The sequence below is a fragment of the Lacerta agilis genome, chromosome 13 (genome assembly GCF_009819535.1).
Source record: "Lacerta agilis isolate rLacAgi1 chromosome 13, rLacAgi1.pri, whole genome shotgun sequence".
In the NCBI taxonomy this organism is placed as follows: Eukaryota; Metazoa; Chordata; class Lepidosauria; order Squamata; family Lacertidae; genus Lacerta; species Lacerta agilis.
In genome coordinates this window covers 28,649,478-28,665,577 of record NC_046324.1, presented here as the reverse complement: position 1 = coordinate 28,665,577, position 16,100 = coordinate 28,649,478, and the positions used below count along the sequence as shown (strand labels likewise).

At 49.1% G+C, this 16,100-nt stretch overlaps 1 protein-coding gene across 1 annotated transcript in view; it reads left to right on the top strand.

The window, feature by feature from the left end:
- The window catches only part of GRID2IP (Grid2 interacting protein), a 52,516-nt gene extending 41,895 nt beyond the window's left edge, over positions 1-10,621 (top strand). The window contains exons 15-22 of the mRNA XM_033167689.1: positions 168-245; positions 1,066-1,262; positions 2,993-3,148; positions 7,331-7,417; positions 8,348-8,477; positions 8,771-8,889; positions 10,024-10,188; positions 10,363-10,621. Coding sequence (XP_033023580.1) covers positions 168-245; positions 1,066-1,262; positions 2,993-3,148; positions 7,331-7,417; positions 8,348-8,477; positions 8,771-8,889; positions 10,024-10,188; positions 10,363-10,437 — 1,007 coding nt within the window. The 3' untranslated portion in view covers positions 10,438-10,621. The remainder of the gene's footprint in view (positions 1-167; positions 246-1,065; positions 1,263-2,992; positions 3,149-7,330; positions 7,418-8,347; positions 8,478-8,770; positions 8,890-10,023; positions 10,189-10,362) is intronic.
- The last annotated feature ends 5,479 nt before the right edge of the window (positions 10,622-16,100 follow it).

The following is a 16,100-nucleotide window of genomic DNA, read 5'->3' as shown; positions in this document are numbered from 1 at the left end:
AAGCTCAGGATGGAGTTCAAGGACCCAACCCCACCCAGCATGCAAACTTCCAGCCCTGCAAGCTCCGTTTGTTTCCATCCCATCCGCTTCTTTTTTCCTCTCTCTTTTCCCGAATCCCTCCGACCCCTGTCCTTATCTCTGATTAAATCTTTCAGTTTCTCTTCCAGAGCCGAGCCCCCTGCCAGAGTCCTTGAAAAAGAAAGATGTGGTTGAGATTCTGTCACACAAAAAGGCCTATAACACATGTAAGTAGCGCCTGGTGAAGGACGCAGCAGGTCCAGGGGCCGAGAGGCAGGCAGGTAAACGAGAGAGAGAGAGAGAGAGAGAGAGAGAGAGAGAGAGAGGTCTGAGCCAACACCTGTTGGGGTCTCTTTTGGCAGGACTCAGGGGGTGGGGCTGGGGACTGTGATATTTTTAGGTGTGCCAATCCCCAGTAGCACTGCAAGGCCTTCTGGTGCTCCCCTTGTGGGTTGGAGAACATTAAAGGTGCGGAAGAAATGTGGGCAGATTGCATTTTTAAAGGGAACCAACCTAATTCATGGTTCCCAAACCAAAGCACCACCCACAGTGCAGTTCTCCCTTGCTTGAATTTTGCAATGCACTTTGCCAACCAAATATATACTGTGCCTGTTAGGGTAAAGTGAGCACAAAAATGCACATATTCGTGAAAATAACCAAAATGGACTGCATATGGGGAAATTGCACGCAAAAACCTGCATATTTCCTGAAACTTCAGCATGCATAAGTATTTCCATGCAGATTTACAAATATAAAATAAAGCATGGCCTCTAAGTCCTACACAAAGTAGACCCATTGAAATGAATGAGTCTCAGTTAGCCAGGCCTACTAACTTCAGGGGGCCTACTGTGAGTAGGACTAACACCCCCAAATCCTGGTGTGAAAATGGGGGGGGGGGAATGGACAAGACAGGGAAGAAAATGAGAACCTGAGATGGGCAGATTTGCCTGTCCTTTCCATGGGTGCACTTGTGTTCTGGCCCAGCCTGTTGGTTCTGGGTTGGAAATCCTTGGCAGGGCGCCCACCCCACTCTTCTTCTCTGTCCAGCCATCTTAATTGCCCACCTGAAGCTCTCCCACATCGAGCTGCGCCAAATCCTCTTGACCATGGAGAGCGACCGCCTGGAGGCTTCTCACATCAAGCAGCTGCTGCTCTATGCGCCTGACGCAGAGGAAGTGGAGCAGTACCACAATTACCAGGGCAGCCTCAGCAAACTCAGCGAGCCGGACCAGTTTGTGCTGCAGGTGAGTCTAAGCCAGTGGTTCCCGAATCTTTTCAGGCCCCCTTGGTCCCATAAACGCATCCCCAGTGCCGCCTACCCTATAAAAAGCAGTCTTCAGAATAGCAGTTTGCATGACCCACTAAGGAAGATAACAACACCATAAAATTCAGAACAGCAACAGACAAATGCACATGCATTCAAAATCCAATTCAAACTATTTCATTTAATTAATGCAACAAAGTGGTTGAGATTGATCCAGTGAACCCAGCTTTTCAAAGTCTGATAGTCATTTACCCTTCCAGCACCTTCCTGCCACCCCTTTGCCTCTTAGCAACCCCCTAGCTAATCCCACTGCCACCTTCCACGGGGCACTACTGTCCACTTTGGGAACCAATAGTCTAAACCAGGGTTTCCCAAACTTGGGTCTCCAGCTGTTTTTGGACTACAGTTCCCATCACCCCTGATCACTGGTCCTACTAGCTAGGGGTGATGGGCATTGTAGTCCAAAAACAGCTGGGAAACTCTCATCTAAACCAAGGTGCTACACAAAGGCAGGGAAGTTGGCCCAGTGTCATGGCAAGGAGGGAGAGCGTCAGTCTAGCTGCATGGGGGGAGGGGCTGTGACCCACCGGGCCATAAACTGATTCAGGTCAGGTGTGTAGTTCATCAAAAGACCATGTGAGATTTGTCTGTTCTTCAAAACACACATAGGTGAGACATAAGCACACAGGTGCTCCTGAGCACTCACCCGGATCTGCTTGCACAAAAGTGGTGCAGAGGTTAGGCCATACCTGATCTCTATTGAGCACTCATCCTTAATTGATTGTGGGGAGGTTAAATGACATTGAACATTCATGCTCATTTGCTTAGTGTTTCTATGTATTTCTGTCAATCATTTGCTTGTCCCACACTTTTCAGTGCACTTCCCTATTATTTCTTAACCACAAAAAGTCAGTCTATTTTCCCCAGGTAGATTTCTTGCACAACGGCAGCAGAATGCTTTAATCTGCTTTAATTGGCTAAATCTAAATTTGCAGTGTGCACCTGCAAAATGCTAACAGTTTGGAGACTCTTGTAAATGCTTTCCAAGCTGGATCTCTTCCCTTCTGACATTAAGGTCTGGAGAAGCTCACTGACAAAGAACTGGGAGGGGGATCCCATTCATCTTGCAGTTAAAGGCCTGTGTCATGTTTTCTGAAACTGTTGTGCAAGCCAAAGCACAGCTATCCTTCAAAATTCACACTTCTCTGAATTTTGCAGCCCTGTTTTCCAGCCCAGTAACGTGTACTAAAACACATTTGCTATGGTAAAGCCTGCATTAAAGGTGTATGTTAGTGAAAATAACATACAAAAATCACACTCTATTAAGGAATACTGCCTTGCAAAAATATGTTAGGATAAATTTGCAGATGAATTTTCATGAGGATTTCTGCAAACTAAAGTAGAAAACTACACTTAAGATTGGATAAATGAGTAACTGAAATTGATAGATCCACCCATCCTTGCTGGCTTTGAGATAACCAATATATGTTTCTATTAAACACCCATGTCACTTCGTCTATAAAGCAGAGGTGGGGAGGGTCAATTGAAAGGAGGGCCAGCTAGCCTTTGGTTCAGGGGCCTGATCTAGCCCCCACCCCAAGCAATTTTTTCTGCCCTGCCCAGACCTCAACAATTTTGGTGGTAGCGAAAAGAGATGGTGGAACAAAGTGGGGACTCCCCTCCCTGTTCCCTGCCTCCTTCCTCTTCCAGATGCTTTTGGTACCCGACTACAAAACGCGCCTGCGCAGCCTCCACTTCAAGACCACCCTGCCGGAGAAGATGGAGGAGCTCACAGCCAGCTATGAGTGCATCTACAATGCCTCCCTGGAGCTGAAGAACAGCAAGAAGCTGGCCAAGATCTTAGAGGTCAGGAGAGTTGGTTTTGTTGCTAGTGTGCACCACCAGGGGGCAGCCGCTTCCCACTCAGCCAGAGTTTGGTGGCTCCTTCCCTCTCTCCTTCCTGGTTCCAGGGGTGGCAGGGCTTCACAACTCCAGGCGTTTAGAATGCAAACGGGCAAACTCACTTCTTACCGGGCATCTTTATTACTCCAGAATGGTCCACCCATGTTTTCCCAATGCTTCTTTTGAGAAAACTGCCAAAGGAATGCATCAGAAGCGCAATCCTGGAGTGATTGTGCATATTTTTTTTGTGTGTGCAAAGGACTGCTCCTTGACATGGGAAGGGAAAAAAATGCAGTCCCAAATGCCCCTTTCTTTTCAGCTGAGCTTTGCCGGGATGCAGGTGCAGCCAGGGAGCCTTTGGCTAGCGTGCACTCTCCTTCCCCACCTCCCCACCCAGCCCGCTTTCTAAAATAAAAATAAAAATCTCTATATTATATGTGAGAGGAAGGGCTGTAGCTCAGTGGTAGAGCAGCTGTTTCACATACAGAAGGTCCCAGGTTCAATCCCCAGCAGGACCTCCAGGTAGTACCTGCAGGGAATATCTCCCACCTGAGACCCTGGCGAGCCACTGCCAGTCAGTGCAGACAATACTGAGCTAGATGGACCATGGTCTGACCAAGTATGTGGCAGCTTCCAGTGTTCCTCCTCCACTCTCAGAGGCTCAGGGGGTGGCATTGTGGGACAGAGCCTTCTCTATGGTGGCCCCTTAAGTTGTGGAACTCCTTCCCTACAGAGGTGTGCCTGGCACCTTCATTATACAGTGTTTGGAGAATGCTGAAGATGTGCCTCTTTACCCTGGCTTTTGAGACTGGAGGCGTATGTTTTTAGGACACATCTTATTTTTATGTTTGTAAGAAGCTTCAAATTGTTTTTAATATGGAGTTTTTTATAATTTTTTATTGAATTTCCATTTTATATATAAATTAACTTCAAATTGAATAATTACATTGTTTCATGTATTGACTTCCCACTCAAACCTCCACAGCATTTTTGTTCAAGACCTTTTCTACTGCATTACTGTACTTTTCCATGTATAAGACAAGGTTTTTTTTTTTTTTTTTACTAAAAAATTGTGTTAAAAAGGGGGGTAATCTTATACACAGGGGCAATCTCCCCCCATTTTCTAATTCTGAGTCCCCTAAAATAGGGGGCGTCTTATACACGGCGGTGTGTGTGTTATACACGGAAAAATACAGTATATAGCAAACTCTCCTCTGTTACAGAAACCCACCTCATACAATTGCTTTATCGTTTTTCTTCCGCTGCTCCTATCTCGAATCCTGCCCATGATTTTATTTGACTGGTTTATTTTTTTCAAATAGTTCACAAAAGGCCTCCATTCTACTATAAAAAGTTCATTATTTCAATCTCTTAATGTTGCTGTCAACTCTGCCATTTCCACATAGTCCAATACATTAAGGTTTTTAATATAGTATTTTAATGCTGCAACGTGTAACCCATTCTGGAACCTTTGGGTGAAGGTCGGGCAATAAATAACTAAATAATGTTCCTTATTTAAAGCTGCCCAATTTGCTGGCACCCATCAGAAGGGGTGAAGCACCCCTGCTCCTAACAACCTTACCTTCTCCAGATCCTCACTTCCCCAAGCTGTTTTCCTTCCACGGTGAGTGGCTCTGGGGCTTCGCCACACGTGTTTGTTCACCTGTAGTGTGTAGTTTGCCCCCCCAAGGGAGAAAAAGAGGCCAGAGGACCTGGCGGGTTCCCAAATGATTCTTCACGCCCACTGATGAGGCCACGAATCACGCCTGGTTAACAGCACAGCGTCCTCAGCCAGCTGTTGATTAACCCAAAAGTTATGTTCGAGACGTGGCATCCCCGTCTTGGTCTGCCCTTGGGACTCCTGGAGACATAAAGCTCATCTTTGACCCAAGGGAGGGGTTAGAAACTCACACAAATGCAGGGAGTGTTGGGGCAACAGCGCAGCGAATGGAAGGTGACCAGAGGCAGAGGTCTTTTCTTCTGGGTCTCTTCCCAGCCTTCCTTAGCTTAATTTTGAAAATTCTTTCTAGTAGCACCTTAGAGACCAACTGAGTTTGTTCCTGGTATGAGCTTTCGTGTGCATGCACACTTCTTCAGAAGTGTGCATGCACACGAAAGCTCATACCAGGAACAAACTCAGTTGGTCTCTAAGGTGCTACTAGAAAGAATTTTCGATTTTTGTTTTGACTATGGCAGACCAACACGGCTACCCACCTGTAACTTAGCTTAATTTTATTATTTATACCCCACCCATCTGATTGGGTTGCCCCAGCTGCTCTGGGCAGCTTCCAACATATATAAAAACATAATAAAACATTACACAAGAAAAGCTTCCTCATGCAGGCCTGCCTTCATATGTCTTCTAAAAGTTATATAGTTACTTACCTCCTTGACATCTGGTGGGAGGGCATTCCACAGGGCGGGCGCCACTACAGAGAAGGCCCTCTGCCTGGTTCTCTGTAGCTTCACTTCTCGTAGTGAGGGAAACGCCAGAAGGCCCTCAGAGCTGGACCTCAGTGTCTGGGCTGAACGATGTGGTTGGAGATGCTCCTTCAAGAGGCAACATCCTTCAAGAGGCAAGAGGCAACGTGATAGAAATTTAATTTTTTTTACATGGTCCAGAGAAAGCAGAGAGAGAGAAAGGTTGTTCTCCCTCTCTCTTAACACTGGAACTTGTAAGCATCTGATGAAGCTGAATGTTGGAAGATGCAGGACAGATTTGTTTTTAAAGTCATTTTTCTTGCAGTTAAACTGTGGAACTCCCTTCCACAGGAAGTAGTGATGGCCACCAATTTAGATGGGTTTAAAAGACCATTAGGCAAATTAACAGAGGAGAGGGGTATCGATGGCTATTAGCTTTAATGGCTCTGCTCTGCCTCTACTGTTGGACACAGCAATGCTTCTGAACGCCAGTGGCTGGAAACCATGAGAAGTAAGAGTGCACTTGTTCTCATGTTCCCATTGAGGCATCTGGTTGGCCACTGGACTAGGTGAGCCACTGTCCTGATCCAGCAGGTTATTCTTACATTATCCTCCTTTGCAAAATAAAAATAAAAATCAGTGTATGCTTAAGCAGTTCTTAGACAAAAGCCTATGGAAAGCTGCCGTATATTGAATCAGACGCACTGGTTCATCTAGGTCAGTGTTGTGTGCACTGACTGGCAGCAGCTCTCCAGGGTTTTGGAGAGGAAGTCTTTGCCAGTCATCCTTTGAGATACCAAGGACTGAAACTAGAATCTTCATGCAAGGCACATGCTCTCCCACTGAGCTATGGCCCTTTCCCCAAGCAACAGAGAAGAAAAACTTGGACCTAGAGGTTCCGTATTTCTAGAGGTCAGCATCAAATACCTAAAGGCACCTGTCATTTCCCAGTGCTTTTACCAAAAGAAATAGACAGGAAGGACTCTGGGGGATCTGTGACTCTGGGGGTTGGACTAGATGACCCTGTGTGTGCCTTCCAACTCTACAGTTGTATAATTCTATAAGAAATTTATGTATACAGGACTCCTGAACCATAGTGTGGATCTTGGGTGCAGATAAAATATGGCAGGGTTCTGCCCCACCTTGCCCTGGTGGACAGCAAGAGCTATTCAACAGTTGAACTGACTACCATGGAAGGTGGTGGATTCCCCTTCATTTCTGAGCAGCGGTTGGATGACCACATGTCGGGAGTCTTCAGCTGTGAATCCTGCATTGCAGGGGATTGGACGAGACGACCCTTGAGTCCCTTCCAAGTCTACAATTCTGTGACCAGCTTCCCTTGAACAAATTCTTGGTGGGATTCAGCATGCTTGGTGCTGTGGGGAAATCTCTCTGGGGGTCGACTGGAAGGTGATTCAAGCAGCTGATGTGTTTTCAGCTCCTTGTGTAGCAGAAGTCAGTCCAACTTGTGAAGACGATGAAGATGCATTGTGCAGAATTGGATCTCGGTCTTGTGTAGACCACCCTTTGCCAACCTGAATTCCTCCCAGTGGTTTGGACTACAACTCCCATCAGCCCCAGCCAGCATGACTCTGGGTTGCTGAGATTGCTGGGAGTTGTAGTCTGAAGCGTTTGAAGGGCACCATGTTGTGAGAGGTTCTACCTCGAGGTTGGGAAGAGAAGAGGCCCCTTTGACTGGCTACTCACAAGCAATTCCCTTTACAGTTTGTGCTGGCCATGGGCAACTACTTGAATCATGGGCAACCGAAGACCAACAAAACGACCGGCTTTAAGATCAACTTCCTCACTGAGGTAAGTGGAGTTGGAGGAGCATTTCTGAATTGCAAGGGGGTGAGTCCCTTCCAACTTGACAGTTTTGTGATTCAATGAGGCCTCCGAGGGGAGAGGCATTCTCTCTTGGCTGATGGCATGAGTGGTGGTCCCTGGACCTGGGGGCCAAAATGCGGCCCTCCAGGCCTATCTGTCAGGCCCTTGGGACTTCACAAGGCCACGCCCTGCACCCCCAGGCCACACCTCTCACCAGGTCAAGTGCTTTTGCCTGGGCTGGTATGCGTCCTCAAACAGGGTGATGCTTCTTGCTTCCTGGGCAGAGGATGGAGAGAGGTGAGTGCATTTGTAGAAACCTCAGGCTTCTTTCTGTGTGGGCAGAATATTCGCTTTCAAGATACTCTGTGCTACAGTCATCAACTGGAAGTCCAGATGGGGAAGAGGGTGGTGCTTGTGCCCATTTAATAGCTGCGAAGGACTAGGGATTTCCCCTGGTCTAGCCTGCCTTGCAAGTTTCATCTGCTGAAATCATCAACCTCTGTGCAACAATTGCTTGTGAAATTTATATCCCGCCCTTCTTCCAAAGAGGGAACTCATTGTGGTTCAGAACAAAAAGGAAAGACAAACCCTTAGAACATTTCACATTTAAATCACAATCAGCTCATGAAATAGTTGCAGATTATTACCACAGTGCATTTCACCAGCAAATCAAAGGGGCAGGAACTGCCCTGTCCTCTTATTCCTGCTTGCCCTGAGTTTTGACTGGATGACCCTCTGGGTCACTTCCAGCTTTAGTTCTATGATTCTTTTGCACCTGCATGGACTAGCAGCTTTGCTGCAGTGGCAAATGCCTGCACTAAGTCAGCTACATTCTCAGGCTGAGTTCCTGGTGGCCTGGAGTTCCACTGACAGCCTTTATTTCCAACCCCCCACCTTTCCTTTGCTTTCTTCCAGCTGAATACCACCAAGACTGTTGATGGAAAATCCACCTTCCTGCACATTCTTGCCAAATCCCTTAGCCAACATTTCCCAGAACTCCTGGGCTTTGCCAAGGACCTGCCCACCGTGCCACATGCTGCCAAAGGTAAAACGGACGAGGATGGAGTATCTGGTAACAGGGGCTCTGCAGATGGTTTAGACGACAACTCCCATCAGCCTCAGGGAATGTTGACAGCTATGGGTTTGATAATGGTAACCATGGAAGGGCGGAGGGAAATCAAAGGATTCAGAGAATTCTAAATGAAGAGGTGAATGATGTGTTTGAATTTAAATTTGTTATGTAAAACTAAATAAAAATATATTTTTATATATGAAAAAAGGAAAGAAGGGGACGTATCTGTCAGAATCCTCTTCTCTCTACTTCTTTTTCCTCCTCAGTGAACCAGAGAACATTAATGGCTGACCTCCACGACCTCCACACCACCATTGCTGAGATTGAGGTTGCCTGCCAGAACATGGGGGATTCCCCGGAGGACAGGTTTGCGACAGTGATGGATGTATCCTTTGGTTGAAAAGGCCAGTGTACTGCGGACACCCCCTCCAGCCCAGGGGTGTAGCGTGGGGGGGTGGCCGGCAGGGGCGCTATAGCCCTGGGCACACACAGGGATCCCCATTCTGCCCTGCCTGTCACCGGGGGTCTCTGTGCCCCGGAGCCCGGCCTGGCCTTGCTGCCACGTCCCTGGTCTCCTTGCTGAATTGCCGCACAGCCAGCATCAGGGGAAGTCACCTGTCAAGGGTCACGCAAGGCTCCCCCCACTTCCATCCTGATTTGCTTGCAGCGTGTCTTCCCATGAGCCCTTTGTTTATCTCACATTTCCCAGCGCATTTCTCTGTCACTTCCCGAAGCGCAAAATGCTGTATTCAGTTTCAGAGTGGATTTGTTGTGCTGAGGAGACAGAGCAATTCAATCCTTTTTAATTGCACAAACCCAAGTCTACGTTGTGCTCTCAAATTCCTCCTGCAAAATAGTGAACAGACCCTGTGTATTCGTATCCATTTGGCCCCTGCAGGGGCTTTGTAAGCAGGAGCCCTCCTGGGGCATGGACCCCCCCAAAAAAACCTTTTCACTATTGCCCCCAAGCATTTCTGAATTTGGGGGAATTTTAATTGGGGCTGCTCTTGATACCTAGGTAGGATATCAATTTGAGTGAATAAATTAGTCTGAAATGATTTTATCTGGAGATGATTTGGAAGTAATAAGTGGGGGGAGAAATATTTAAAGAGGAGCTAATCTGGAATGATTTAGTGTGGAGTGCAAATTAACCAAGGAAATGAGTGAGTGTGATTTGGATGGGGAATTAGGTGGTTTCTGCTGCCTGTGACATTTAAAAGCCTAGATTTGCATCTGTTCATATAAATTGGCACTTGCTAATTTTAAGCAAGTTTTATGGAATGAATCTTTTCAGTGCTTAGCAACACTTCTGGGCTCCCAGGTGCACCCCTGTGCATAAAATGGCTGTGGGTTTGTTTTCTTTATCTCATAATTGGGATAAATGGAGTGGGGGGGCATTCTTTACCTGCTGCTTGGAGTCTGTTTCTTGTGGTCAGTTCAGTGGTTCTCCTCTTAAGTACTGGATCGAGACAAAGGCCTGGCAGCCCAGAGTTTATCCTCCTTAGCCATCCTCCTCAAGGCCTTCCTGGAAAGTGCTCATCCCACCATCCAGTCCCTGAGTGACCTCCAACACAGAGCCATGGATGAGTTTGGCAAAGTTCTGTCTTTCTTTGGGGAGGACTCCAAAGTCACAACCTCTGAAGCATTCTTTGGCATTTTCGCCGAATTCATGAGCAAGTTTGAGGTTTGTTTCCAACTTACAAATAATACAATTATATTTTTAATGCATTATTTTCATGCTACCTTTTGTGGCCACTGGCCTTCCTTGTTGGACACTCTCTTTTGTGTTCTTTGCTTGGTCTTGTCTTTGGGGAAACCCCAGGGCTGCCTCTCATGCCTCTTCCTTCTCTCCCCGCAGCGCGCCTTCAGCGATGTGCAGGCTGGCGGTGAGCCCCAGCGCAGCCCCAGGATGACCCCGCCTCTTGCCTGGTGATGCAACAGCCTATCAGCCATTGGGTGTGGCCAAGAGAAGATGAGGGAGCTGCATCTCTGCTTGGCTTGGGAACTGCTGGAGAGAGAGAGAATGAGGGACCATCACTTTGTGCTCTTTCTGGTGCTGGAGAAAACATCTCTGTGGCACCCCCTTGTGGACCTGAATGCAAGAGGGCAGGAAATAGGAGCTGGCTGTGGGACCCTCTGGGTGTCCATGGCTTTCTACAAACTGTCCAAGGACCAGATTTTTTCCTCCCCTCCATTCAGGACATGCATTCCTTCAGCCCACCCAACCCTAAGCCAGGCATGTTAGTGGATGGCCCAGGGCACTGAATCCCTGTGGGGTTTTTGTTGTTGCTTTTAGCCCTGGATCTCCCACCCTTTCTCTCCCCACTTCTTTTAAAGCATAAACTTTTTTTTTATAACTTTGCTTATAGGGAAACTGGACACAATGCCTACTGCAGTACTGGCAAGACCTCAATACCCACTCGCCACCCTAATTTGTGTGCGACCCAATCCACAAATAGGGCACCAGGCCCAGAAAATCCTGTTCGGTATCTGGTAGCTCAGAGTAAGCCCTGACAGCAAGAGCAAGAAGTTTGGGCTTCCATTCCCCGAAAAATTTCAGCTTAAAATTTGCATTTATTTGTATAAATCACCACGTGCAAATCCTGTTCGGCACATTTGTATCACAGGGCCGGACGGGAGGAGGGAGGTTTGTGCACCAATTCCCCGAACGGCTTCTCCTTGGGGAATTTTTTGACGCCCCTGGCAGGTATCTAAAGTTGCCCAGGCCAAGACACTTTGCTCTTTCGCCTCAGCTAGTCCTGGTTACCCTCTGGGCTCTGCAACCTGCTCCCAAAAAGGGGTGTTCATACATATCACCAGAAACACATCAGGCCAGTCGTCTGGGGAACACTTCTGCCCCAACCGGTTCACCCTGGCAAATAAGACTGAAAGCATCCAAGACTGATCACTCCTTGAAGCTGCACTGTTCTCCCTGGGAAGGCTTCGTCCTCATCTGGTGCTCTCCATATGTTTTGGATGACAACACCAGCCCACATGAGGGGCACCAGGCCTGGGGATGCTTGCTTGGTCTGTGGCAAAGCCTCTTTCAACACAGCAGAGAAAGTGTAGTTGCTCATCACTCCATGAAATACAAGGAGCTGCCTTATATTGAGGGATGCTGTGTGCAGCCCAGGACCACCAGGGTCTCTGGCAGAAGCTTTTCTGTTCCCCACCTGCCCCACTTACTCTAGGTTCTCGTAGATGGAAATTAAACCCAGGACTTTATTTTCTCTCCATCCCACCACCTGTTTTGCTTCAGGAAGAAGCCACCTTCCCATCTAACCTTTTCTCTCCATGCCACTCTGGAGGAAGCAGCTTCTTGGTAGCCTTGGCCAAAAGCACAGATTCATCACCACCCAGTGCATTAACTACACTTGACCTTAGTGGGCTCTTGGGCTTTTCATTTTTAAAAAAATTCTTCCATTGTTGTTTTTAAACCCTGCTGTACTATCCCCTCGCTGCAAACTGTTTCGTCTTGCACTGCTTCAAGTGGCGTCTCTCCTTGCCATAGCTGAGCCACCCAGGTTCCCATTTGTGGTTCGTCCAACCTTCCTCCAACCTGGTGCCCTCCAGATATCTTGGACTACAACTCCCATCAGCCTTAGCCGGCGTGATCATATGATGCTAGGGCTGATGGGAGTTGGAGTTCAAAATATCTGGAGGGCGCTGGTTTACTAGGAAGACTGACCAGTAACCAGCCTTGCCACTGGATGGTCTGTGCCGTATCCAGCTAATCTTGTTCAAGGAGCTTTTCGAGGCTGTTGTATGACTGTTCTGACTTGACGTTGCAAAGTGACAGAGCCAGGTCCCCCTCTTTGCTTCCAGACAATATCTTCTTGTGATGTTTTTCGATGATTGAAGAGCTCCTTTCAAGGACAATGTATATATGCCTGGAGCTGAGTCTCCATCCAACTTGACATGCTCCCCTCCAATAAAGGGATGCTGTCCTTGCAGCAAAACCTTTTGCATGTGCAACGTTACATTGCTTTGATCCCTGATGTGAGACCAAGCCTCTAGAGAGGGTAACTGTGGTTTGTTTCTGGAGCTGGCCAAAAGATTGTCACTGTGCAAATGTGGTTTTGGTGGCATTCAGAACTCTCTCTCTCTCTCTCTCTCTCTCTCTCTCTCTCTCTCTCTCTGGGTGGGTGGGTGGGTGGGTGGGCGAGTGGATGCTGATAGTGCACAAAGGCAGGAAAAGCAGAGTGTGGCTTTGTGTAGGCTGCAGCTTCTTGAGACACTCATATTTTTAAAACACACATTTCTGGTTCATTTGGGTTGCAATGATATGCTTGTGATTGTGAGCTCAAGGCTTGGTGAAATCTTACAAGCTGAGCAGGCAGGGAGGGAGAGGGGACCAAGTACTGGGTCCCCAGTGGGAGGGATGCAGCTGTGTTCATCCTTCTCTACAGCAGCCCTTGCTGAGGGTGCAGCCTCTTCCCTCTCCTCCCCCTTGCAAGTCAATGGAGAAATCAGTCCATCCATTAGCTTTCACTAATTGTTGGTGCAGGTGCACCTGGAGGTATCCAAGGAGGGTAGAAAGGTGACCTTTCAAGAGCCACCCACTTCCAATGTAAGGACAGCTGATTACAGTGACATTTGCCACAGAGATGTGAGTTAAAGAAACATAAGGAAGGCAATGCAGAGCATGCATCTGAAGACCCATTGTCCTCTTTGCTGCATTGATGGGGGAACAGCTGGCTACCCAGATGTTGTTTGGGCCAGCCAGGATGTTTTGCTCCTAGAGGCAAAACTGAAAATGCTGCCCCAGCCTCCTCCTCCACCTCTGCCATGTGCCTGCCCACAACCCTCTGCCGTATGCCCACCCATCGGGTGGCAGATGCACAGTAGAGGAGGCAGTGGTGGTGGTTCTGTCACTCCTCCCAGCTGCCGAGAGCCTGCCACCCTCAGGCAACTGCCTCAATGTGTCTCTTGGGTGGGCCGGCCCTGGTTGGACTCCTCATCCCCATCAGCCCAAGCCAGGATCACCAATGGTCAGCAATCATGGGAGATGTAGTCCAGCAACTGCTGGAGAGCTGCAGGTTTCTCTCCCCCGAGGGTTGCCTCGCCAGTCCAGTGTGAATGGCACCCGTCGCTCGTGGCCACAAACCAAGCATGTTCGCAGACCCAGATCTCCACCGACTTCCCGCACAGCCTGCCCTGAGCTTTAGCCCACAGCCGCTGCCGTGTCTGCCGCGACAGTCAGCATGCCAGGAGCGAGAAACACTCTGGTCTGTCGCCTGCTCTTTGCTACGCCTTGGCAGCAGATCTGTCTCCCGATTGGGCACGTGGCTCTTTGTTGATAACGCAAAGTCTTCTTGGTGAGGTCATGTGCAGGGGAGCCCTGGTGGCCTTGGCAGGGGTGATCATTAACTGTGAGCAGGTCAGCCACATCACCTGCTCATTGATGGTCAGAATGTGGGTCAATGAAAAACAGCAACTCTTCCAAAGTAACCCTGGCTCTCTCCTGCTGCGTTTTGCTGGGTCCTCTGAAAATCTCGCTCAGTAACAGAGTTGGCATTCAACAGGCCCCACTGCCAGCACGGGGCACTTGCACTTTTCTTTCTGTTGCTGTTTTGTTTGTCTAGGACTGTTGATGCTGCCACCCTCCTCAGCCTTTGTGAAACTAGTAACTCAAACCATGGTGCCCTGGAGAGTGGGATTCTCAGGCTCCCGGGAGAGTCTCCAGCAAGTGGAAGAGGTTTTCAAAGGACTTTTGGTTTGGGGGGCTTTTAAAAATGTATTTTATTGCTTTTTCGAAATCTAAAATATGTAAGCAGTAGCAGCTCGTCTGTCATTTCTTGCAGACGTAACCGCAGCTTAAAGTTGGAACCACTACTTAGAACCTACTTATAATGCATATTAAAGTCTACTAGGTCTCTCCAGCTGTTTCCATGGGTCTGGGGAAGCTGTCTTGATTGATCATTGCATCTCATATGGGAGATGGATTAAGCCCAGGGGTTGTGCAAGGATAAAAGTCTCGTCTTGCCTCTGGATGCCCTGACCTGGCATGTCAATTTCTCAGCCAGAGCAACAGACCACATTTGAGTAAACCATGAGTCTGTTGACAAGACCTGCTGCAGAATGCCAGCGTTTAGCAATTTCCTAAAAAGCAGCTACCAGCAAAAATGTCCACAACTCCAGATGAGGGCTTTGTGAAGATCTTAAATCCCCTCTCGCCACCACCGGCCTGGAAAGGAGAGCAAGGGAAGGGTGGCACAATGGGTCATGTGATGCCCTGAGATCATTTTGGGCACAATGCCCAGGGATGGGGCGACTGTTCTTTTGTGCAACAGGGTGGCAAGGCAACTGAGGCCCAGCTTTCACTTGTCTTGATGGGCGACGGTGTAGCAATGAAAAACGCCAAAGGAGAGAGAAGAGAGTTCTGGAGTGCTCAGTCAGCTCAGCTTTTGCTATGGAGCCTTGTCAGCTGCTCTTCTGTCCCAAGAGGATGATGGTGCTTCCACTGGTGGGTAAACTTTGGTCAATCCTTCTTCAATATGCAACCACTGCAGGGTGGGAGGTGATGGGTCTATCCCAAAATGCAGATGTTGCAGTGAAGGGGTGGAGCTTAGTAGCAGGGCACCTAAGTTCAATAACCAATGGCATTCTGTGCAAGGGCCGGAAATGTCTCCTGCCTGAAACCCCAGAGGGAGTCAAGCTCCATTTACACTGCACATTTAAAGATCTCTGATTCTACTTTAAATAGCCAAGGCTTCCCCCAAAGAATTCTGGGAGCTGTAGTTTGCTAAGGATGCCTATTCATCTCCCAGAGCTACAATTCCCAAGGTGGTTTAGCAATCAACTCCTCTTCCGGGGGGACTTTCTGAGGGATATAGGCAGGGCTGTTTTAAGTAAATCCAGCGCCCTGGCACAAAGATCCCTCCAGCACCCCTCGCGCTCCACCAGGCAGGGCCAGGCACAGCAGGCAGCCGGAGGGTGTGGCGCAGCAGGCAGGGACGCCGAACTCGTGCTCCGCCGGGCAGGGCCAGGCACAGCAGGCCGCCAGAGGGGCAGGTGGGGACACTGCCAGCTGTGCTCCACCTCCGCCTCTGCCTGCTCGGCCGAAGCGGCAGCGCAGCACTGCCGTCCAGGGAGCCCTGGCTGCAGCGCCAACGGGAGGCTCGCCAACAGCCTCCCCATGTCCGCAGCCCAAGAAGAGGTGGGCAAGAGCAGCGCTGCTGGCAGGGCTGGTGGGTGCAGGCGCCCTCCTCAGGCCGTGGGCTGTGGCGCCTTGCGCCAGTAGCCTCAATGGCTAAGATGTCCCTAGATATAGGTAGCCTCCTAACAGCTCTTGGCACCTTTCACAAACTGCAACTCCAATAATTCTTTGGGGGAGCCACAGTGGCAGAGAAAGCCGCTCAGGCTTTTCAGGGGTGGGGCGCACCGCCCATAGGGGCAGGGTGCACCACAGGGCCTCCAGAGTCTGCTTGCCTCCTTCCACTCAGCCGCCCTACAGCTGGGGGGGGGGAGGCAGCAGCAGGCGGAGTGTTTGGGCAGCGCAGAGCCTGCACTCGCCCAAGCCACCGCGTCTCTCCCAGGCCCCGTGGTGAGTGCCGCCCAGCATTTTGTCACCCCCCCCCCCAGTGGTGACACCCG